The following is a 24,445-nucleotide window of genomic DNA, read 5'->3' as shown; positions in this document are numbered from 1 at the left end:
TTCACTTCCCTGATGCTTATATCGAGACGATATCCTACAGTGTTAAACACCTGTTCCTCCAAGGAGTATCTGCATACCGGGCACAGCTCCCTTTCATGAATTACCATTCCCCTAAACGGGCCTGTCGCACACAAACGACGAAACAATGTTGCAGTTGGTTGTGAGGATGCTGTCTGTGGGGATTCTTTTCCCGGTACTATCACGCTGCTGCCCGCCCACTGCACTTGCCTGTCCACAAGTACGGACCATTTCGGTCTGTTCGTGGTTGGTATACTGGGCCTTGTCAGCAAAGAGCAGTGAAGCGAATGCCCTCTAGTATGGTAGTGTAGCTGCCTTCTTGAGTAAGGAGTTTAAACACTAGAGCAGACAGAAATTCCCAATTGCCTAGTGTGTTCTCATGCGTGCTTTCAACGATTAAAACCAACATTGTCAAAGATATTTTATCTTCACCTTAAAATGGGTATACCTCTGTTGGATCACACATCTTACCATATGTCCAAGTGACCTTTTCTTGCTCTTTTTCCTTTCCTGCACTTAGTCCTCATTTACCAAAATCACCAAGAATCTTCGTAGGTCTCCAGATCCAGTGTATTAATAAAGTAATTTTTGGAATTAGTCTGAGCTATTCTGTACAAATTAATACGAAATGTAAAACAAACAAGACTCTTAGATCAAAGTGCTTCGGTTCTCGCGACGACGAAACTGCTGGCTCCTGAAGTTGGTATCCCGTATATACAGGGTGTAAATTTTAACAAACCAGAATAACTCGAAAAAGAAGCTTCACACGAAAAAATATGTAGAATCCAAAGTTGATTATTTTCGAGGGGGACATCTGCTGGTGCTGAAATTAGCCCGCCACCCTAGCCCCCTGGGGGTGGGGCCGGGAGGCAACTTTAAAATTTCAAATGGGAACCCCTATTTTTATTGCAGAATCAGATTCAGACGTAAAAAACTACGTACATTTTGTTTTAAACATTTGTTTTGATTCTTGGTAGTTGGGTTTAAAAAAATTATTTACTTCGTAAATTTTGATTCGCTAAACCGAAAACTCTCCCTCTCTCCCCATCGGGTGGGGTTTAAGAGAGGGGAATCAGAGTTTTACAAATGTTGACAAACAAAACCTATCCGAATCTGCGGAAAAAATTAATAAGTGGGTCAACATTTGTAAAACTCTAATTCTCCTCTCTCAAACCCCACCTTATGGGGAGAGAGGGAGAGTTTCAGTTTTTGCGAATCAAAATTTACGAAGTAAATAAATATTTTTTATCTATCCGTAACCGTTTGCCATGCAAAAACGAGAACACGGATTTTCTTGAATTACAACGCCAAATACCAAGAATTAAAACAAATGTTTAAGAAGAAATGTAAGTAGTTTTTTATGTAGAATCTGCTTCTGCAATTAAAATAGGGGTTCCTATTTGGAATTTTAAAGTTGTCTCCCGCTCCACCCCCAGGGGGCTGGGGTGGCGGGCTAATTTTAGCACCAGCAGATGTCCCCCACGAAAATAATCAACTTTGGATTCTACACATTTTTTCGTGTGAAGCGTATTTTCGAGTTATTCTGGTTTGCCAACTTAAAATTTACACCCTGTATTGTATCTCAGCTCGAGAGCGGTGTGACAACAATCCTCAGTTTTCTGTGACCTCGCTGGACTATCTCAAGAGACCAGTGGCTGGCCGGGTATCTATTGCTTACAATAATGATAACAGATAGACAAGAAGAGACCTGCAGTCTTTTACCTGAGGTAGCGTTCTCCTGTAGAAAGCATTCGGTTCCGTACCGGAGTTTACTGAAGCCGCAAGTTCTTTTAAGTTACTCAAAGGTCTTGTGCAGTTGCGTTTGGTGAATATGCGCTCCCATTACACAGCAACAATCATTCGCTAATTCAGTTCTCGATAACACCTGTTGAACAGCATGAGTAAGTGACACCTCACTATTGGGTAGACAGCTATTGTCCCACCCTTGAACCTTTGCTCACTGCACATCACAACGAGGAAAATACTGAGAAAGTTCGCCTAGACAGATGAATTGCGGATGGTAGCATACAAATTCTTAGGAGTTATACGAGTGGATGCATTCTAGGCCACCGCTTGGATAGGCGTGTTTAGTGACGAATGATATCAAGAGATGGAATGAATCGTCTATAGCTGGCGCTACTGTCCTTGCATTGTGCATCCCTTTCTTTACCTACAGCACACTGCAAGCAGTCTGCATTTTCATCAAGAAAATACACCCTCCACAAACCTGAGTGTATTAATGTGGTCTCCCAGGCTATTTGATCAGTGACGTCCGCTCCTGTAGGATATCATTTCTTTTCTATTTGTTATGTTAGGAAATAGTAACACAATTTCAGAACTGTCCGTCAGGCCCGTAGTTTGTGCATTTTATTCTCGTTTACGCTGGATGAATTATATCTAACCTTTAAGGCAAGACTCTGTGTGTCCGAATGGGCCATTTAAGATTTACGTATTAACTACGCAGAACATTTTGTTTAAAAAAAAAATATTTTTTGAGGAAATGTTTTGATGCATTTCTGATCACCCTGGTGGCTAAACGTGTGTGATGCGGTTGTAGCCATTCGAATATGCATACTTTCGCCTTCACTTCTGGTTGCCAGAGTTACATTCATAAAAACATTCTAAAACGTTTCTTTAAAAATGAAGCACTTTATATCTGCTTTGTTAGTTTTAAATAATTGCGAAATACATTTTCTTTATTCGCCTATGAGAAATCCGTAATTCAGCCCATTTTTTATTTTTCCCCCTATGTAACTTGAAACATTTTATCATAGAAATAAAATACAGGGTGATTCAAAAAGAATACCACAACTTTAGGAATTTAAAACTCTGCAACGACAAAAGGCAGAGTTAAGCACTGTCTGTCGGCGAATTAAGGGAGCTATAAAGTTTCATTTAGTTGTACATTTGTTCACCATTTCAGCCAATAAAGTTTTTGGTCCCTTTTTCTTCGAAGGTGCTACTGTAACTGGACTACAGTATCTGGAGATGTTAGAGAATTGGCTGTTCCCTCAGCTCGAACAAGAAGCACAACAATTCATACACTCCTGGAAATTGAAATAAGAACACCGTGAATTCATTGTCCCAGGAAGGGGAAACTTTATTGACACATTCCTGGGGTCAGATACATCACATGATCACACTGACAGAACCACAGGCACATAGACACAGGCAACAGAGCATGCACAATGTCGGCACTAGTACAGTGTATATCCACCTTTCGCAGCAATGCAGGCTGCTATTCTCCCATGGAGACGATCGTAGAGATGCTGGATGTAGTCCTGTGGAACGGCTTGCCATGCCATTTCCACCTGGCGCCTCAGTTGGACCAGCGTTCGTGCTGGACGTGCAGACCGCGTGAGACGACGCTTCATCCAGTCCCAAACATGCTCAATGGGGGACAGATCCGGAGATCTTGCTGGCCAGGGTAGTTGACTTACACCTTCTAGAGCACGTTGGGTGGCACGGGATACATGCGGACGTGCATTGTCCTGTTGGAACAGCAAGTTCCCTTGCCGGTCTAGGAATGGTAGAACGATGGGTTCGATGACGGTTTGGATGTACCGTGCACTATTCAGTGTCCCCTCGACGATCACCAGTGGTGTACGGCCAGTGTAGGAGATCGCTTCCCACGCCATGATGCCGGGTGTTGGCCCTGTGTGCCTCGGTCGTATGCAGTCCTGATTGTGGCGCTCACCTGCACGGCGCCAAACACGCATACGACCATCATTGGCACCAAGGCAGAAGCGACTCTCATCGCTGAAGACGACACGTCTCCATTCGTCCCTCCATTCACGCCTGTCGCGACACCACTGGAGGCGGGCTGCACGATGTTGGGGCGTGAGCGGAAGACGGCCCAACGGTATGCAGGACCGTAGCCCAGCTTCATGGAGACGGTTGCGAATGGTCCTCGCCGATACCCCAGGAGCAACAGTGTCCCTAATTTGCTGGGAAGTGGCGGTGCGGTCCCCTACGGCACTGCGTAGGATCCTACGGTCTTGGCGTGCATCCGTGCGTCGCTGCGGTCCGGTCCCAGGTCGACGGGCACGTGCACCGTCCGCCGACCACTGGCGACAACATCGATGTACTGTGGAGACCTCACGCCCCACGTGTTGAGCAATTCGGCGGTACGTCCACCCGGCCTCCCGCATGCCCACTATACGCCCTCGCTCCAAGTCCGTCAACTGCACGTACGGTTCACGTCCACGCTGTCGCGGCATGCTACCAGTGTTAAAGACTGCGATGGAGCTCCGTATGCCACGGCAAACTGGCTGACACTGACGGCGGCGGTGCACAAATGCTGCACAGCTAGCGCCATTCGACGGCCAACACCGCGGTTCCTGGTGTGTCCGCTGTGCCGTGCGTGTGATCATTGCTTGTACAGCCCTCTCGCAGTGTCCAGAGCAAGTATGCTGGGTCTGACACACCGGTGTCAATGTGTTCTTTTTTCCATTTCCAGGAGTGTATTTCAGCAGGATGGAGCGCCACCACATTGGCACTTATCTGTCCGTAACTACCTGAACGTCAACTACCCGAGGCGATGGATCGGCCGCCAGGCAGCCCGTGACAGAGCACTTCATCACTGGCCTCCTAGAAGCCCTGATCTTACCCCCTGCGATTTTTTCTTATGGGGGTATGTTAAGGATATGGTGTTTCGGCCACCTCTCCCAGCCACCATTGATGATTTGAAACGAGAAATAACAGCAGCTATCCAAACTGTTACGCCTGATATGCTACAGAGAGTGTGGAACGAGTTGGAGTATCGGGTTGATACTGCTCGTGTGTCTGCAGGGGGCCATATTGAACATCTCTGAACTTGTTTTTGAGTGAAAAAAAAAATCTTTTTAAATACAATTTGTAATGATGTATAACAGAAGGTTATATTATGTTTCTTTCATTAAATACACATTTTTAAAGTTGTGGTATTCTTTTTGAATCACCCTGTATAATGCCTTCACAGCTTCTAAAACAGAAGACTGTAATGGCTTTTTCATTCCCTGAAAGTTTGACTTTTTTACATTCATCAATGGTTGGTTGGTTGTTTTTGGGGAAGGAGACCAGACAGCGTGGTCATCAGTCTCATCGGATTAGGGAAGGATGGGGAAGGAAGTCGGCCGTGCCCTTTCAGAGGAACCATCCCGGCATTTGCCTGGAGTGATTTAGGGAAATCACGGAAAACCTAAAACAGGATGGCCGGACGCGGGATTGAACCGTCGTCGTCCCGAATGCGAGTCCAGTGTCTAACCACTGCGCCACCTCGCTCGGTCATTCATCAATGCATATTGGCTATGTTTTCTACGTGGAAAATAGTTTAATGGACGATGAACTTACGTGTTTTAAGGGGTGCTCTCAACATTTCTAGACACTGTAGAGTTCATAACAGTACACATTCACTTCGTTGTCTGTTACTTCACCATACTCTTTGCTGCAGCTGTCTTTTGAAGTAATTCCATCGAATCCTTGCGCTATTCGACACTGCTGGCTATAAAGCCGCCGTCATTTCGATGAGCACGTATGCAGGAGATCTTCCGACTGCCAGACATTTTGTGTAAGATCACTTTAAGTGGTTTCATTGCAATTTTACACGGGTACTCGAGATTTAATTTATGTCACCCGTTCTTCATCGTCTTGATTTGACTGTACAGACGTTTCTTGTGATTGTGCGATTAAGGTCGATCGTAGATCAACATTACTTCTGCATGATACGGTAAACGATTTAATAGAAGAAGTGCGAATGGGATTCCTTCTAGAAAAGAAGCAGTACGTTGGTTTTCTAAGACGATGAACCCAGAAAGGAAAGTATAGAATTAGTAGCTGAAAAAGAAATGTATAGAATCTTCAATCTAAGTTAGTGGCTAAAACTTCGCTTTCATCTTTTGCGAACCAAATTCAAACTCATTCTCAGGTTTGCCCCGCTGACGCACGTCGAAGACAGAATTTTTTACCTTCCTTGTTATTTGAGATCGTCGTCTCGCGTGTGGGCTAAGTGATGGACTGTCCGCAGTACTTGATTTAAGTGTACGAATATAATAAATAATAGTGTTGAAATTTAATTTTGATTTCATATTGGGTAAAAGACGTTCGTTTACTATCAAACTTAAAGATTCCTTTCCATTTACAAGTGAAATGTTAAGACAGACAATGTATACTTGTGCATCACAATAAGGGAAAATATGAAGCCAGTGATAAGCAAGTTTATTTTATGTGAGGAACTTGCATGACTTCCGCGAGAAAGTTGAAAGGATATGAGCACGTGATTTGGATAATATGATGTCAAGAACTTACGTTGCTATATTAGAATATGTGGTTTGAAGGGAGGGAGAGGAGTGGTAAGTTATGGATCCCGACCACAAGATCAGAGAATGAGCTGGCACGCCTGGGAGACCCGATCTGGAGAAGAAAATGAAGGGCTGTTGTATTGAATTGGGTGTGTAGTTGTCAGTGAATTTCGCAGTCCGATAGTGGTAGCTGTTTCAGATTTGCACAGTGTAGTTACATTAAAGTGACCACCACGTATGTTCGACGTCAACATGCTGTAACCACTCACAGACGGGAGGTGGCACCACTAGCTGTGGAGGGTGCATACAACTTGTCTGAGGGGACGCGGAAAACAGCGCAGCCGTTGCCGCAATGCGGGAACGCAGCGCCATATCTGATGTCCAACAGGGCATTATCATTGGCTTTCGGGCCAAGGGTGGAAATATTTCCGAAACGGCGAAGTATACGGTGCTTGGCAAATTAGCGCTTTCCTTAACTGGCGCCAACGCAAACATCGTGCACCACGGGCAATAGATGGAGAGGATGAACGACGACTGTGGAGACGTGTACGAGCGGTAGATGGGAGACTGTTGAATATCTGACCGTTCAGATGAACCAGGGGGCTACCGACAGTGTGTCGTCAATGACCGTTCAGCGACCTTTGCTGTATATGAGCCTCCACAGCAGGCGTCTGGTTCCTACAGCTATGCTGACTGCTGTTCATCGGCGGCAAAGACTGGATTTTGGACCGCAGTATCGCAGCTGGACGTCCACTAACTGGTGACAGGTGGCTCCTTCGGACAGATATCCCATGGTGTGTAACGTGTGCAACCTCTGAAAGCAAACATCCTACACCAATGGTGGGGAGATCCACACCAAAGAAGTGAGGTTTACAGACTGGGGAATGTTTTTGTTGCATTCCCTGGATGATATTATCTTTATGGAAGGCACAATGGATCAACACAAGTATCCATCTATCCCTGGGCACCACTTCCACCCATACGTGCAGCTTGATTTTCCTCCACATGATGGCATCTTCCATCAAGACAATTCACCGTGTTACACAGCAGTAGACGTGCGTGGCGAGTTTACCTTACTCCTCTGGTCACCAAACTCCCCATATTTAAACCCAACCAAGAATCCGTGGGATCACTTACATCGGGCTGTTCGCGCCATGGATGCCCGATCGAGAAACGTAGCGCAGTTGGCCGCGCAGTGGAGTCGGCATGGCGCCACATCCCTGCGGTACCTTCCAGGATGCCACTGACTCTCTTCTGCACGTCTAGCAGCGGTCCGCGCTGCAAAAGGTCGTTATTCAGGCTTTTGACAGGTTTTCACGTTAATGTGACTGGAGAGTGTAATTTGGATAGCCTGGGTGGAATTTGAATGCACGTGTTTGAGAACCTGTATTTATATATTTGTTTATTTTATGTAATTTTTTATTCACTTGCGCAAACAACGAGCTATAAATTTTAGAAAAAATCTAGTTAAACAAGTTCTTAATTTACTGTAGAGCTTGTGATTTAGATACATTTATGTAAATATTTGGATAGCAATTACGAAAATAATTATAATTAACAACATGAATAATAATAACAGAAGATATGGTAATAGCAAAAAATAAGGCGTGGCAGTGTAACGGGATTAGTGACGAAGAAATTTACAGCACATAGTGGGTACAAGTAAGCGATCAATACAGGTGAGGAAAAGGGGTAATGACAATCTGAAAGAGGATTCATATTGGCAAGTGTAAGCAAATGAAAAGGGAAAGGTGGAGTGCAGTGCTCTCTAATATGTGGAGGACATTACTGATCTTTTGGAGACATGACGTCCACACAAGTTAAAAAGTAAGTGGAGTTCCAGAAGTGAAAAAGATGTTGAACGAATACAGTCGTAACACGCGATCAGTTCGTAGCTTCAAGCTATTGTGGGAGAGCTTCACTTTAGTTTGGAATCAATTTAGTTTAGTATCAGAAAAAAATCTTCAGTGTTATCCTTGATTTTGTTAGATCTTTTAGCAAGTTCATTGCTAATAAATTCGGGTTCCAGAAAAAGAAACGAAGAGACATGTATATGGTTGGAACGTCAGAACGTCACTTCGATATTATTACACGAAGCACCAGCTAGGAAAATTCGAAAATGAATAGATCTTGATATTTTAACAGAATTATATCAGAATTGGCCTGAAATTATGTAGGAAAACATGTAAAAGCTAAACAAGGGTGGATGGAGCTGGTGTGGAACCCAAATTCGCCCGACAATAAACCCATTATCTTAACCACTGACTTACGTCAGATCGATTTCAGTTGATGCAGTGAGGAAAAGAGCTGACAGGAAATCACAAATGAAGCATGCATATGAGCTGCTAGAGAACAACGAGCGTTGCTGTGAAGGCCATGCGTTATATTGGAAGCAACGGAAAAAGCGAAATAAAGAGATCTGAGACGTACTCACAAGTCGGCGAGGCTGTGGATGCCGCTGAAGGCGTGCTCGTGCAGGTAGGACAGCTGCCAGTTGCCTTTGAGGCTCCTGCGAACACACGGCGTCCACTCATCACGTCTCGGTAAAGCAGCAGCTAACCACTAGAAACACAAACAGGTCGTCACAAGGCACTGGGGTCTTTGGCCACTCAGGTGACTTGTGAATATGCTGTACTTATTACTGAAATATACACTGAGGTGATAAGTCATGGGATACCGATATGCATGTATACAGATGGCGGTAGCATCGCGTGAACAAGGTGTAAAAGGGCAGTGCATTGGCGGAGCTGTCATTTGTACTTAGGTGATTCGTGTCAAAAGGGTTCGGAAGCGATTATGGCCGCACGGGAATTAACAGACTTTGAACGTGGAACAGTAGTTGAAGCTAGACGCATGCGACATTACATTTCGGATATCGCTAGGGAATTCAATATTTTGCGATCCACAGGGTCAAAAGTGTGCCGGCAATAGCAAATTGCCGGCATTGCCTCCCACCACGGACAACGCAGTGGCCAACGGCCTTCACTAACGACCGAGAGCAGCGGCGTTTGCTTAGAGTTGTCAGTGCTAACAGACAAGCAACACATGCACAATAATTTCAGAAATCGACGTGGAACGCACGACTAACGTATCCACTTGGATAGTTCGGCAAAATTTGGCGTTTATGGGCTATGAAAGCAGACGACCAACTCTAGTGCTTTTGATAACAGTACGACATCGCTTGTAGGGCGTCTCCTTGGCCTGCGACCATATCGGTTGGACCCAAGACGACTGTAAAGCAGTGGCCTGATCAGATGAGTCCCGATTTCAGCTGGCGAGAGCTGATGGTAGGGTTCGAGTGTGGCGCAGACCCCACGAATCATGAACCCTAGTGGCTCCATAATGGTGTGGACAGTGTTCACCTGGAATGAAATGGATTCTCCGGCCCAAATGTGGTAGCACTCGGCTACTTGGAGGCCATATGCAGCCATTCATGGACTTCATGTTTGCAACAACGATGGAATTTTTATAGATGACAATCCGCCATGTCACCGGGCCACAATTACTGCGATTGATTTGAAGAATATTCTGGACAATTCGAGCGAATGACTTGGCCACCTAGATCGCCTGACATGTATCCCATCGAACATAATCGAGAGTTTAATTGTGCACAAAATCCTGTACGGACAACACTTTCGTAATAAGGACGACTATAGAGGCAGCTTGGCTCAACGTTTATGCAGCGAAATCAAATGACTTGTTGAGTCCATGCCACGTCAAGTTACTGCAGCCCACCGAGCAAAAGGAGGTCCGACACGATGTTGGAAGGTATCCCACGACTTTTGTCACCTTGGTGTACACCACTCAATAATATTGTAATATACTATGTCACCATGCAGCACACCATATCACCATCGACTTAAGAGGTCTGATTTGTTATTGCGTAAGTAATAAGTTCTATCAAAAAATGAGGAAGCCATTAGTAATGAGGATGAACAAGCTTTGACCTTGTCGAGACGCTTTCAGGAAAAGTGTTGATTTGCATTTCAGGGAAACATTTCTGTCCCTTAGCCCCCCGCCCCTCTTCCCCCTTCCCGCTCAGCTCATTGGTCTCTCTCTCTCTCTCTCTCTCTCTCTCTCTCTCTCGGAGACACACATACTCACACACAAATGAGCGCTCGTGCGTGGTCCTATTCAGCAACACCGTGAATATGTTGTGCCCAGCGATCTAATGTTAAAATATAAAGAGAATCCCTGGAAACCGAAAGGTCTCAGGATCGAATTCCAAATCGGGCAGCCGGCCGTTATGGCTGAGCGGTTCTAGGCGCTATAGTCCGGAACCGCGCTGCTGCTACGGTCTCAGGTTCGAATCCTGCCGCGGGCATGGATGTGTGTGATGTCGTTAGGTTTAAGTAGTTCTTAGTCTAGGGGACTGATGACCTCATACATTACGTCCCATAGTGCTTAGAGCCATTTGAACCTAACCGGGGAATGTTTATTTCTGCCTTTAACCCAGAAGACAGAGAGACATGTGGTTCAAATTCCAAGTCAACATGTTGACCCCTTTTCCCCTCTAGGATCGATGGGGTAGGTGTAGGCATACACGAAAGCGACGAAGTGCCGTACATGGAATTATTATTACATAAATGAATGACGAGCAAGGGAGAGAAATGCATTTACGGGATGGAGTAGTTACGATATACGTCTTGTAAGTGCTACGTTGTCTGTTGGGGGGAGGGAGAGCGGGGGGTGGGGGAAAGGATTGGGAACAGTGACATGGACAGTGGCAAAGCAGAACCTGAAATGCATAGGTTTAGTAGATTTCTGACTGTGGTGTGCCATGTATGCAACACCCCCTTGGTTCCTTAATATTATTGTATGCATTATGACATTCTGATTACCCCATATTTCTCCCATTGTAAGGATCTGCCGTGAATTATTACCTTAGATTATATGTTTGTTTTTTAAGGTCTGAGACTTTTTGCGCAAAAATGATGGCACTTCGATCTTTAGCTGAACTCCTACTGTTACCCATTGCAGAAATAATTTGCACTCCAAGCTGCCACTCTGCTGAGACCTTTATACCTAGAAATAGTTTAGCTCCTGTATACTCCAACCTTTTTTTCCTTTTTTTTAAAGGCCACCATTTCGCTGCCTGCGTAATATATAATATTTACTATACGTTTTTGTTGCGATTGGTGACAAACACCTATTTATATGACAATTTCTCTGTCACACATATCTATATATTTTTCTATGGTGTGGTGAAATACCAATGTATGCGCAGCCCAATATCGCAGAGCATGACTTGCGCCTATCTGTAGCAAGTTTAATGAGGTAAATCTGTCCAAATAAAAGACTGTTCTATACTTACCGCTTGAACTGCGGTTCTTTCTAGTCTCACCAGGCTCGATATATAATACGAGGGTGAGTCAAATGAAAAACTTAAATATTTTTTAAGATATTATTTATTGTGTAGAAGTGGTACAAAGCTGTATCACTTTTCAACATAATCTCCCCCATGCTCAATGCAATTCCTCCAGTGCTTACAAAGTGCATAAATTCCTTTAGAAAAAATTCTTTTGGTAGTCCGTGGAACCACTCATGCACCGCGTGGCGTACCTCTTCATCAGAACTAATCTGTTAACATGCTGCAGTGTCATTCAGTGTCACTCGGCGGCTTTCCTTGACTATGGCTTCAACTGCTGCAATGTTCTGTGGAGTCACAACTCGTTGTGTCTGACCTGGACGAGGAGCATCTTCCACTGAAGTCACACCATTTGCGAACTTCCTACTCCATTCGTAGACTTTCTGCTGTCAGAAACGTGCATCACCATACTGAACCTTCATTTGTCGATGAATTTCAATAGGTTTCACACCTTCATTACGCAAAAACAGAATAACAGAACGCTGTTCTTCCCTGGTGCAAGTTGCAAGTGGGGCGGCCATTTTTATACTGATACTGCGACGGTATGTGTGCATCTGCACTATGCTGCCACCTACAGGCCATTCTGCGCGCTGTTTGTAATATACTTACCAACTTACAGGATAACGGCGCGAAATTTCGATTTATTATTACAAATTTAAAGTTTTCATTTGACCCACCCTCGTATTTGCAGTCTACACTATTATACACAGCTGTCTGTGAACAATTGTACTTCAGGGCTTTAATAATCTACATTTTCTGGTTTGATGGTATCTACTGAACCTATGCATTGCAAGTTCTACTTTGTCAGTGTCCAGGGCACATATTCCAAAAAGGGAGACCCAGGGACGCGGTTCGATTGGAGACAGCTACACGGCAGTGGACTGTCGATTAATGGTACAACCTATGACTTTTCATGTTTCAGATACCGTAACTGGACTCACCGCTATAAATTAGACACAGCCTTCATTGTAGTGGCCAGGTAGACTATGACGGAACAGCGCTACTTTTCATGCAATAAGAGCGTTCTCGAAATCCGAATTGATTTATTAACTTTTACGCAATGCTGATTGAACAGCAAGAGACGTGAACAAATCATTGTAAAAGTGTAGTAGCATTAGAAACTGCACATTTAATTTTATTCTATGAGAATATAAAACAAACCAACTAGTGTTGTCTGAGCTCCCCCTTAGGATGTTATAATTTATTATAACGCAAAAACAACTTCTATCAAAAAATGAGGAAGCGGTTAGTTCTCAGGACGGCCAAGCCTCGATCTTGTCGAGACGTTTGTGAATATCTTTTCTACTACGGAAAACGCGCAGCAGGCAGACACAGTGCACAACCTCGAGATAGGGCTGACATGGATGCCTTTTCCTTTTCCGTTTTCGTGAACGCCTTTTATATATAACGGGTTATACCGCAGTCAGACTCAGCTGTGTGTGAAGCCTGCGGGCAGTGCTAGAGTGAGGTTATGTTTCGGTGTTCTCTACAAGAAATTAAATATTTGTGCTAACATTCGCGCAAATTATGTAGAGTCGAGAGTAGAACCGCTTCTGCACTAATAGGTAGTCTCATGCAAATTGTAGCCGAGGATGCAGAACTTTTCCACCCTAAAATATCGTATTGCAAAAATTTCGTCATTTTACTTCAAGAATGTACCTCAAAGTTAGACCTTATCGAGTGTGATCTATCAAATAAATAAGAAACGTGAAGAATTTGCTGTGTCATTGTCAAGTTTATGCCCAGGCTCGGAAATAACGCAGATCCGGGCTGGTCCTAAGTGCCTTACCAGGAGTGCCGTCAACGCTGAAGCTCTACGTTTTATTTGTGATAATACAAGTACATAAACACAGAACTGCTGGTTTAACCAGTAGAACTGCAGCCAAAAAAAAAATTCTCGTTTCTCTTCCTTTTTTTATAACAGAATAACGAAATTACACCCATTATTGGCTTCTGATTTTTTTAACACTTTTACTGCGTTGCAAAGTTTACTGTAAAATTCCCTGTTCTGTTGAGAAAGAAGAGGCAACATAGTCAACAAGTATTTCTGTTCTGTAACTGATAAATATAGGTGGTCTTTGGGATGAAGAACGGCGTGATATACATCTTCCACTGTCTTTCCACTTTTGAATGCACTGACATTTTTCCATTCTTCTGTTTCATAGTAAGAGTTTTTGATAGCTATATGAGATGGGCAAGTATGAGATACTTTGATCATACTGTACATGGAGATCTTACACGTCTGCATTGGCAACAATGTTTCAGCAGCATCTTTAAAATCTGAGAAGTCAGTTGTACGCACAGGAATTACCTGGAATGAGTTCATAGCTTTAGTTGACTGAACTCCTGATGGTAGCACTGCTTGAGACAAAGACCATGCAGCTTCTAGTGATGAATGTTTTAAACATTTTCTCCATTACAACGAAATGAATACCCCATAGCTACATACAGGCGTTGATATAAGTCAACGGGGACAGTTGAAAATGTGTGCCCCGACCGGTACTCAAACCCGGGATCTCCTGCTTACATGGCAGACGCTCTATCCATCTTTTTCTTTTTTTTTATCATTGTGTTTGGGCGTTTCGGACGTCACATGACATCATTTCAAGTTCGTTGTTGAGCCTTTCACTCAGTTTTTTATCACACAGGCCACATAGCTCTCTGACTGAACACACTGAGCCACCGTGCCGGCATCCACCTGAGCCACCGAGAACACAGAGGATAGTGCGACTGGAGGGGCTTATCTATGGCACGCTTCCCGTGAGACCCACATTCCTAACTTATTGTTCCGCACTATATTCATAGTGCCCCTGCCCATTATACTCATTACTTGCGGCTTTTTGCCGATTCCCAAGAGTTCGGGCACTGTTTGTGCATCCGCACAGAAGAGGTTAGTCAAGTGGCCGGTGAGCCTTAACTATAAATGAAGATGGTATCCGTTCTTTCGGACATGTCCGAAAGAACAGATATCATCTTCATATATATACACTACTGGCCATTAAAATTGCTACACCAAGAAGAAATGCGAGTGATAATCGGGTATTCATTGGACAAATATATTATTCTAGAACTGACATGTGATTACATTTTCACGCAATTTCGGTGCATAGATACTGAGAAATCAGTACCCAGAACAACCACCTCTGGCCGTAATAACGGCCTTGATACGCCTGGGCATTGAGTCGGGCAGATCTTGGATGGCGTGTACAGGTACAGCTGCCCATGCAACTTCAACGCGATACCACAGTTCTTCAAGAGTAGTGACTGGCGTATTGTGACGAGCCAGTTGCTCGGCCATCATTGACCAGAGGTTTTCAATTGGTAAGATTTCTGAAGATTGTGCTGGCCAGAGCAGCAGTCGAACATTTTCTGTATCCAGAAAGTCCCGTACAGGACCTGCAATATGCGGTCGTGCATTATCTTGCTGAAATGTAGGGTTATGCAGGGATCGAATGAACGGTAGACAGGCTCTCCTGTCTGTGATGCAGCGTCAAGGGTAACCGCAGCCACGGTCTCCGAGCTGATAGTCCATGCTGCTCTTAACGTCGTCGAACTGTTCGTGCAGATGGTTGTTGTCTTGCAAACGTCCCCATCTGTTGACTCAGGGATCGAAACGTGGCTGCACGATCCGTTACAGCAATAAGGACAAGGTGCCTGTCATCTCGACTGCTAGTGATACGAGGCCGTTGGCATCCAGCACGGCGTTCCGTATTACCCTCCTGAACGCACCGATTCCATATTCTGCTAACAGTAATTGTATCTCGACCAACGCGAGCAGCAATGTCGCGATACGATAAACCGCAATCGCGATAGGCTGCAATCCGACCTTTATCAATGTCGGAAACGTGATGGTACGCATTTCTCCTCCTTACACGAGGCATCACAGCAACGTTTCACTAGGCAACGCCGGTGAACTGCTGTTTGTTTATGAGAAATCGGTTGGAAACTTTCCTCATGTCAGCACGTTGTAGGTGTCTCCACCGGCGCCAACCTTGTGTGAATGCTCTGAAAAGCTAATCATTTGCATATCCAGCATCTTCTTCCTGTCGGTTAAATTTCGCGTCTGCAGCACGTCATCTTCGTGGTGTGGCAATTTTAATGGCCAGTAGTGTATTTTCTCCATTATCTGACATTTGGAACTAATATAGGAACATGCAGCAGAGTATCGAGAACACAAGAGCACTGTGCTGTGTCGTCCGAACGAGACACATCCTGGGCAAAAGCGCCACAGGCTCAAAGATGTGAGCTGGTGCCAGTACCATAGAGACTCGCCACTAACGCGAGTTCCACCAGCGCCACGGACGGCGCTGAGAATGAAGATACCGACTTCGCCTCGGCCAATTGCCAGCCGAATACAACACTTCCATACATGGCTACACTCCATACAAATACTTTCAGAAACGACTTCATGACACTTAAATCTATACTCGATGTTAACAAATTTTTCTTCTTCAGAAACGCTTTCCTTGCCATTACCACTCTACATTTTATATCCTCTCTACTTCGACCATCATCAGTTATTTTGATCCCCAAACAGCAAACCTCCTTTACTACTTCAAGTGTCTCATTTCCTAATCTAATTCCTTCAGCATCACCCGACTTAATTCGACTACATTCCATTATCCTCGTTTTGCTTTTGTTGATGTTTTCAAGACACTATCCATTCCGTTCAACTGCTCTTCCAAGTCCTTTGCTGCCTCTGACAGAATTACAATGTCATCGGCGAACCTCAAAGTTTTTATTTCTTCTCCATGGATTTTAATTACTACTCCGAATTTTTCTTTTGTTTCCTTCACTGCTTGCTCAATATACAGATTGAATAACATCGTGGATAGGCTACAACATGTCTCACTCCCTTCCCAACCACTGCTTCCTTTTCGTGTCACTCGACTCTTAAAACTGCCATCTGGTTTCTGTACAAATTGTAAATAGCGTTTCGCTCCCTGTATTTTACCCCTGCCACCTTCAGAATTTGAAAGTGAGTATTCCAGTCCACATTGTCAAAAGCTTTCTCTAAGTCTACAAATGCTAGAAACGTAGGTTTGCCTTTCCTTAATCTCTCTTCTAAGATAAGTCGTAGGGTCAGTATTGCCTCAAGTGTTCCAATATTTCTACGGAATCCAAACTGATCTTCCCCGAGGTCGGCTTCTACTAGTTTTTCCATTCGTCTGTAACGAATTCGCACATTTGCTATATACTGTGAAATCTACCTACGATTGAGAGCCTTTTTTGTGTTATATTACAAGCAATGTTACAGACTTAATCATTCAACAAGTCACAAAAGTAGGTAAATCTTTTTAACTCATTTGTGTGACTTTCTTACTAATTTATTGGAGTGTTGTAGAACCTTCGTTCTCCTATCCTGTTACCTGATCCTGCGGGATAGCTGTGTAATAGTGGCAACGAGAAATTGTGTTAGCGGTGTACTGCACCAGAAGCCGTTTCACGAACTCACAAACTCTGCCCACCGTAACAACAGTGGCAATTCGGCCTCCACAAAAGTAGCGACGAGGTCCTTACAAAACTGGCAACGAGGGTTTACAAAACACTGAAAACGCGTGTTTGAAAAGAATCGTACTTAGAACGTCTTCCATTTCCACTCTTCATATGACGACATTTGACATGCGTAAGTTAGAAAACATTATTGTATAAATTTTTGGCCTATGACTATAAGGAATAGTAATTTTACGTACAGCCTGACCTGATCATAAGTACATTAATCAGATCTCACGACTGGTAGAGATCTAACAACCTATAACACATAGTCTTTCAATAAAGCTGTTTCTATTGTTCACGCACTACAGTAATGTAGTTTTGTAAACTTTTTTTAACGCGAACAGGTGCACCTAGAAGAGGATTTGGTAGCACCGAAATCGACAGTGCAGCAAAGAAATGGAAGACCAATGTTGGAGCCAGGGATACTTTATTTATAATTTCAACAGTTTTCCGAGGCGTTCCTTTTTTACTACACCTGTTGGCAGCAGACGAGCAGTAGTTACGGTGGCGCGTCAGCTGCAGTGTATGCGGCCAGAGGCGGCTGTTATTCTCTTAGTGGCTCTCTCGCGTGCAGCGCCGGCCCCCTGCAGTCAGCGGAAGACTCGAAAGAGATTGAAATCGATAGGGAGAGAGAGAGAGAGACGTTACTGGAACGATGAGTGCCCCCGAGAGGGAACTCAAGCGCCGAGTGGTCGGCGAGGGCCAGCCACACGGCGCGATGCTTTACATGCGTTTATACTTTCGTAAGTAAACGGCACGTCTCTTCAAAACAGAGAGCTGAGAGCTGGGAAAGCTGTATTTCCCGTCAGCCTGCGAGGACAGCACTGTATTGCGAGGAAATACTTTCGAAATAATGATGTGATGGTGAAAATTCGAGTCCTCCGATTTATGCAAACAACTGCTCAAATATGTTTCAGGACTATCTAGTGGTACCTTTATTCCGTTCTGTAACATGTTTTAACAATAATTATTGTAACAAAATTATGCCTAAAATAGTTACGTTTATGTTTTCAGATTATTTTCTTATTTTCTAGAATTTTGGGTTCTGTAGTCAATAATCAGCCTTGTACCGCTTTTAGGCCTAATTTCCGTATAATGATGATAACTTAATCCTGGCTTCACGACTTTGTAACGAAAAGTCTAAGAATCCGCCCTTGCATAGGGTACTGGACGCGTCACAGGTGGCGGACAGTGAATGTTCCACCAGATATGGTGGACAGCTGCGAATGCAGAATAAGCAATCCCGGACCACGGCAAAATAAAACTAAATCCACTTTGCGTCTATCTTGTAGCAAGCGGCAAAGTGATCAGTGTCTGTTCACTAGTGGTGACGATCTGGCAATTTTAACTATGGATATTACCACAGCTCAAAAACAAATTGAAATTCTTAAAGAAGTTGCAGAAAAAGTAGGACTACAAACATCATACGAAAAAACGGATTATATGACATGCAACAAATGAGCACCAAAGCTCTTGAACACAAAATATGGAAAAAGAAAAAGGGTTCCTCAATTTAAATACGTGTGGGAAACCATATAAGAAAACGGCCTGGAAAAAATTGCGAACGAAGATCGCTGTCAGAAAATGCCAACTGCATTCAGATTAATACAAAATATTTATAATAAAAAATCACTTTCTAAATTCACTGAATTTAGGCATTACAGCGCTGTAACCAAATCTGAATATTTTTATGGAGCAGAAACTTTAATTTTAAATAGAAAGACTGATATTGAAGAAATTCAAAAGAAAGGAAGAAAGAAAGATTATTAGGAAAGTATTCGGCCTCAAAATTATTGATGGAGAAACTTATAAGCTGAGATGTAATAAGGAAATAGAAGAATACACAGAAATACGTGGTGACATGAGAAAACGAAGACTTAAATTTTATGGGGCATTAAAAGACTAGAACCCACTAGGTTGACAAAACAAATAGTAGAATTCTACGAAAACAGAAGTAAGGGAAAAACTGAGCCAATTAAATGGATTGCTGCAATTAAGGAGGATCTCAAATTAGCTGGTATAATTCAGGTAGACGTTACAGATAGAAAAACGCTGAGGCAAAAGATATTTGCTTCGAAAGTTGGTCAGAGGGAAATTAGAAAACGGACTTTAACACCAAGGTCTGATGAAAGAAAGAGACTTCTTTCTGAAAGGATGAAACAAATTTGGGCGCAAAGATAGGCCAACCATAAAAAGTGACATTGATGGATTGTATCTCACGTGGTCCTATTGGGCCCATACGTGAATAATAATAATGATTACTTGCAACACGTTTGTATTTTACAGAATCAAAATATTAACTGAAGGTGGCATGAAGGTGCTTAAACATGTCAGGGCATTAAAAAAAATAATTGGTTCCTTTTACCGATCCCCTGACACATGTTACATTTGCTAAGCAGTTCAAAGAAAACTTGAGTGTCATTCCAAACAGGTACTCCATTCATACGATTATAATTGGTGATGACTTCAATCTCCCTCGATACGTTGCTGAAAATACATGTTTAAAGTCGGTGGCAGGCATAGAACGGCGTCAGAAATTGTACTGAATGGCTTCTCAGAAAACTGTTTTGAACAACAAGTTCGCTAGCCCTTTCGTCATGTAAATGTTGGCGAAAACATACCTAACCTCTTAGCAACAAATAATCCTGGCCAGATGAGGAGCAAACATGGCACATACAGGGATTAGCGACCTCTAGGTTGTTGTAGCTAGACTCAGTATCGTAAGATCCAAACCCAGCAAAAATAAGCACAAAATACATCTGCGAGTGTGTGGTTTGATTATATTTTTTCTTATTCTAGAATTGAGAACAAATGTGTGAGGTGAAATGACAAGTTTAATGTCGCAATATTTCTCACCAAATTACAGCTTTTCACACAGTTTTCAACTCGCAATGGATAATGCATCTTGGCAACATCAAAAAGTGAAATAAGTTTATACACAACAATTTTAAATATTAACTACTGAAAGCACATTAATCCTAAACACAATATTATGAAAGTTTACTTGGAAGTTTCATTACATTAATCCTAAGCCCAATAACGTGAAAGTTTAATTGGGAGTTTCTTTACAAAATTGCTCCTACACATACGTTATGATGTTGGTCAATACTACGAAAATCGTCCGATTACGGTTCAAAGTTCGGTACTATTTAGGATGACAATCAAGTCTACGGTGGATGATTAGTCAAGTGACAAATTTCAGCGCAAGATTACCCAAGGCCACTCGAGTTTACAGGGGGTGCAAGCTGGTAAACCAACAAAGTTCCGCTTCTGCACGCGGTATTTACCTTAATCTGCGACGTGCTGCTGTCTGAAAGGCCGCTCTCTCCCACTGAAATTCCTAAAAAACTACTCTGGCCTTTGCTGAACTTTCCAGCAGAAACTTTCACTATGTTTCTCGTAATGCGAGAAAACATGTACTCATCCCTAGTCTTATTATGTGGTGACACACATGCGCATGGTTGGAGCAGCGTGCATATTATACTGCCCTCTCAGTTCTCGCAAGAACAATTAACTAATATGGCTGGTTTGTTTCTCCACAGTTGGAGCTAAACGTTGCTACAGCTAAATTTTAGCTGGAGTGCAGCCGCTGTGAACGCAGTGGCCACACAAATTTCTTCTCTGCGTCGTACAGAGCGTTAAGCACTCTGTTCTGCACTTGACGCCAGTTCAGAGAAGCAGTCTCAAAATTTCTCTCTTGTCCTACTCATGGCATAACTGCCTCCCTCCACTTAGGTTCCGTTTTTACGTCACGGCTGTTTCCGACCAATAGGAGTGTTCTTCTTATTTTCTAGAAACACACTCTACCAATCACAAAGTCCCTTCTGTCAAACTGCATCGAAACTTCAGTATTTTTCTCCTTCCTAGTGCGTTTCCGCCAATCGGACTTTTTGTGCCCATTCTAGACACCTAAAGTACATTGACCTTTCTTTGTGTTGCACTCGCTGGACGAAAATGCGTCACTCTTTTGTTCATATCCCATTGGAATTCCTAAACGCAGTTTTCTAAAGCTTCTTCTCTGCCCTTGTGCAGATGCCCCACTACAGGCGGTTCTCTGGCTTGAATCACCTGTCCCGGGGTCACTGTCCTCCTTCCTGCCACCCATTTAAGTGGTTTCCAGTGTAACTCCCACAGCGTGGTTTCGCTATGCCGTTGTGGAGCTGGCTTTTCAAAACTAAAAGTGACTCAACTCGCATTCCCTGTTCTACCTTCCGCTCAAAGATATGCATTGTATAGGAATGGTATGTTAATTACTGTTGATTGACTGTCATCGCTTTTTGCATTACATATTGATAGGCAAATGTTCTCATAACTACCGATTTACGTTAGGTGCCATCTTCAGTTTCTCATTGCGATTTGTAAAGGTCTCATGTAAGGTGCGAATCTGACCATTTATTCTCCCACCTTACACATCTATTTAAAAAAGTAGATAAAAATGCGCTTGACACCTTCCTAAGAGACAGTCTCTACTCCTTCCAATCTGAATATCTAAGGTTAGACAAGATGTGGTTTAAATTCAAAGAAACAGTATAAACGGCAGATGAGAGGTATATACCCAATAAATTAAAAACACGTAGTCGTACGCACAGAAGGTCAGAACACCACTGCAGAGGCAACGAAAAAACATGCCATATTTCAAGAAAGCAAAACTTCGAGATTGGAAATCTTTTACGGAACCTCGAAATTTGACGCAAACCTCAATGCGAGACGCTTTCAATAGTTTCCACAACGAAACTCTGTCCCAAAATCTGGCAGAAAACTCGAAGAGATTCTGTTTTTATGTAAAGTACACCAGTGGCAAGACGCAATCAATACCTCTACTGCATGATAACAATGGTGGTGATATTGATGACAGCACCACTAAAGCAGAGTGTCTGAACAGAGTAACTTAGATGTAGATATCCTCGGTGCATCGAAGCAGCTTAAAACACTTAAGAAAGGCAAGGCTTCTGGTCCAGATTGCATACGAGTCAGTTCCTTCTGGAGTATGATGATAGGATAGTTCCATACTTAGCAATCATATACAATGGCTCGCTCGTAGAAAGATCCATACGTAAAGACTGGAAAGCAGCACAGACCACACCAATACTCAAGAAAGGCAGTAGGAATAATTCGCTGACTTGCAGACAGATGTCACGAACGTCGACTTGCAGTAGGATTTTGGAACATACACTGTGGTCAAACATTATGAATCACCTCGAAGGAAACGATTTATTAACAAATAGCCAACGCGGATTCAGAAAAATTTGTCCTTGTGAAACACAACTAGCTCTTATTCTCATGAAGTAAAGAGTGCTATCGAGAGGGGGTGTCAAATTGAGTCCACATTCTTGGATTTCCTGAAGGATTTTGACACCGTTTCTCACAAGCAATTAAACTTCGTGTCTATGGAGTATCGTTTAAGTCGTGAGACTGGATTCGTGATTTCATGCCAGAAAGTTCACAGTTCGCAATAACTGACGGAAAGTCATCGAGTAAAACGGAAGTAATATCTGTTTTTCCCCAAGGAAGTGTTACGGGTTTAAATGGCTCTGAGCACTATGGGATTTAACTTCTGAGGTTATCAGTCCCCTAGAACTTAGAACTACTTAGACCTAACTAACCTAAGGACATCACACACATCCATGCCCGAGGCAGGATTCGAACCTGCGACCGTAGCGGTCGCGCGGTTCCAGACTGTAGCTCCTAGAACCACTCGGACACTCCGGCCGGCTGAAATGTTACGGGCTCTCTGTTGTCTCTGATCTACATAAACAATTTAGGAGACAATCTGAGCAGTCCTCTTAGATTGTTTGCGGTGCATGCTGCCTTTTATCGTCACGTAATGTCATCAGATGATTAAAACGAGTTACAAAATTATTTCGACAAGATACCCGTATGGTGCAAAAAGTGTCAATTGAATCTAAATCATAAAACGTGTGAAGTCATCCATATGAGCACTAAAAAGAATCTGATAACTTTCACTTACACGATAAATCATAAAAATCTAAAGGCTGTAAACTCAGTTAATACGTAGGGATTACACTTACGAATAACTTAAATTGGAACGATCCTATAGATAATGTTAGGGGAAAACAAATCAAAGACTACGATTTATTGGCAGAAAACTTAAAAATGTAACGGGTCTACTAAAGAGACTGCATACAATACGCTTGTCCACCCTCTTCTGAAGTATTTCCGTGGAGTATGGGATCCACATCAGATAGGATTGACGGAGGACATCGAAAACCTTCAAAGTGGGCAGCTCGTTTTCTATTATTGCGAAATAGCAGATATAGTGCCATGGATATGATACACTGGCCGGCCGGTGTGGCCGAGCGGTTCTAGGCGCTACAGTCTGGAACCGTGCGACCGCTACGATCGCAGGTTCGAATCCTGCCTCGGGCATGGATGTGTGTGATGTCCCTAGGTTAGTTAGGTCTAAATAGTTCTAAGTTCTAGGGGACTGATAACCTCAGAAGTTAAGTCCCATAGTGCTCAGAGCCATTTGAACCATTTTGGATACATGGACTGGGATGGCAGTCAGTAAAACGAAGGTGTTTTTCGCTGCGGCTGGACCTTCTCAAGGAATTTCAACCACATAATTTTTTCTCAGAGCTTGAAGATACTTTGTTGGTGCCCATCCACATAGAGAGAAATGAATATCAAAATAAAATAAGAGAAATCAGAGCTTGCACGTAAAGCTTGAAGTGTTCGTTTCTCCCGACTGTTCGAGAGTGGAACGGCAGTGAAGTAGCTTAAAGGTGGTTCGATGAACCCTCTGCCAGACCTTTAATTGTGACTTGCAGATTACTAATGTAAATGCAGATGAAGACATAGAAAAAGTACTGTTGTTTGTATTGCAGCTGGACATGAATTCATGTAATTTAATGTGCAACGGCTGTTGTTAGAACTTCTAAGCCAAACTGCAGTCATGAAATGTTACTTTATTCCATCTGTTCAGATGTTTAGGTGAGTAAAAATGGTGTTTTAACACTTTATTGCATGAGATAAAGCGGTGAAAAACGAAACATGACAGTAGGTGTATCGAGGCTGTATGTGGATAACTATTTTATGTTCGGTTGTGTTTGAACGCGAGGTTTCTACGTCTGTAGCTTACAGACTGTTATGAAATGAAATGATATGATATGCAAATCGTTAATTGGAAACATGTTCGAGTATGGAATGCATTTACTTATTTAACGTTTTCTCTGCGAACACAAGCACAATATCTGCCAATCAGAGAAAAATGACGACAAAATACTCAGAAAAAAAGGAAGATGAAATACAAACAAAATGAGTCTTC

The 24,445-nt window shown here is 43.1% G+C and overlaps 1 protein-coding gene across 1 annotated transcript in view; it reads right to left on the bottom strand.

The window, feature by feature from the left end:
- The window catches only part of LOC124777052 (thyrotropin receptor-like), a 476,722-nt gene that overhangs the window by 299,695 nt on the left and 152,582 nt on the right, over positions 1-24,445 (bottom strand). The window contains exon 6 of the mRNA XM_047252324.1: positions 8,731-8,805. Coding sequence (XP_047108280.1) covers positions 8,731-8,805 — 75 coding nt within the window. The remainder of the gene's footprint in view (positions 1-8,730; positions 8,806-24,445) is intronic.

Source organism: Schistocerca piceifrons, chromosome 1 (genome assembly GCF_021461385.2).
Source record: "Schistocerca piceifrons isolate TAMUIC-IGC-003096 chromosome 1, iqSchPice1.1, whole genome shotgun sequence".
In the NCBI taxonomy this organism is placed as follows: Eukaryota; Metazoa; Arthropoda; class Insecta; order Orthoptera; family Acrididae; genus Schistocerca; species Schistocerca piceifrons.
This window is presented reverse-complemented; position numbering and strand designations above follow the sequence as displayed.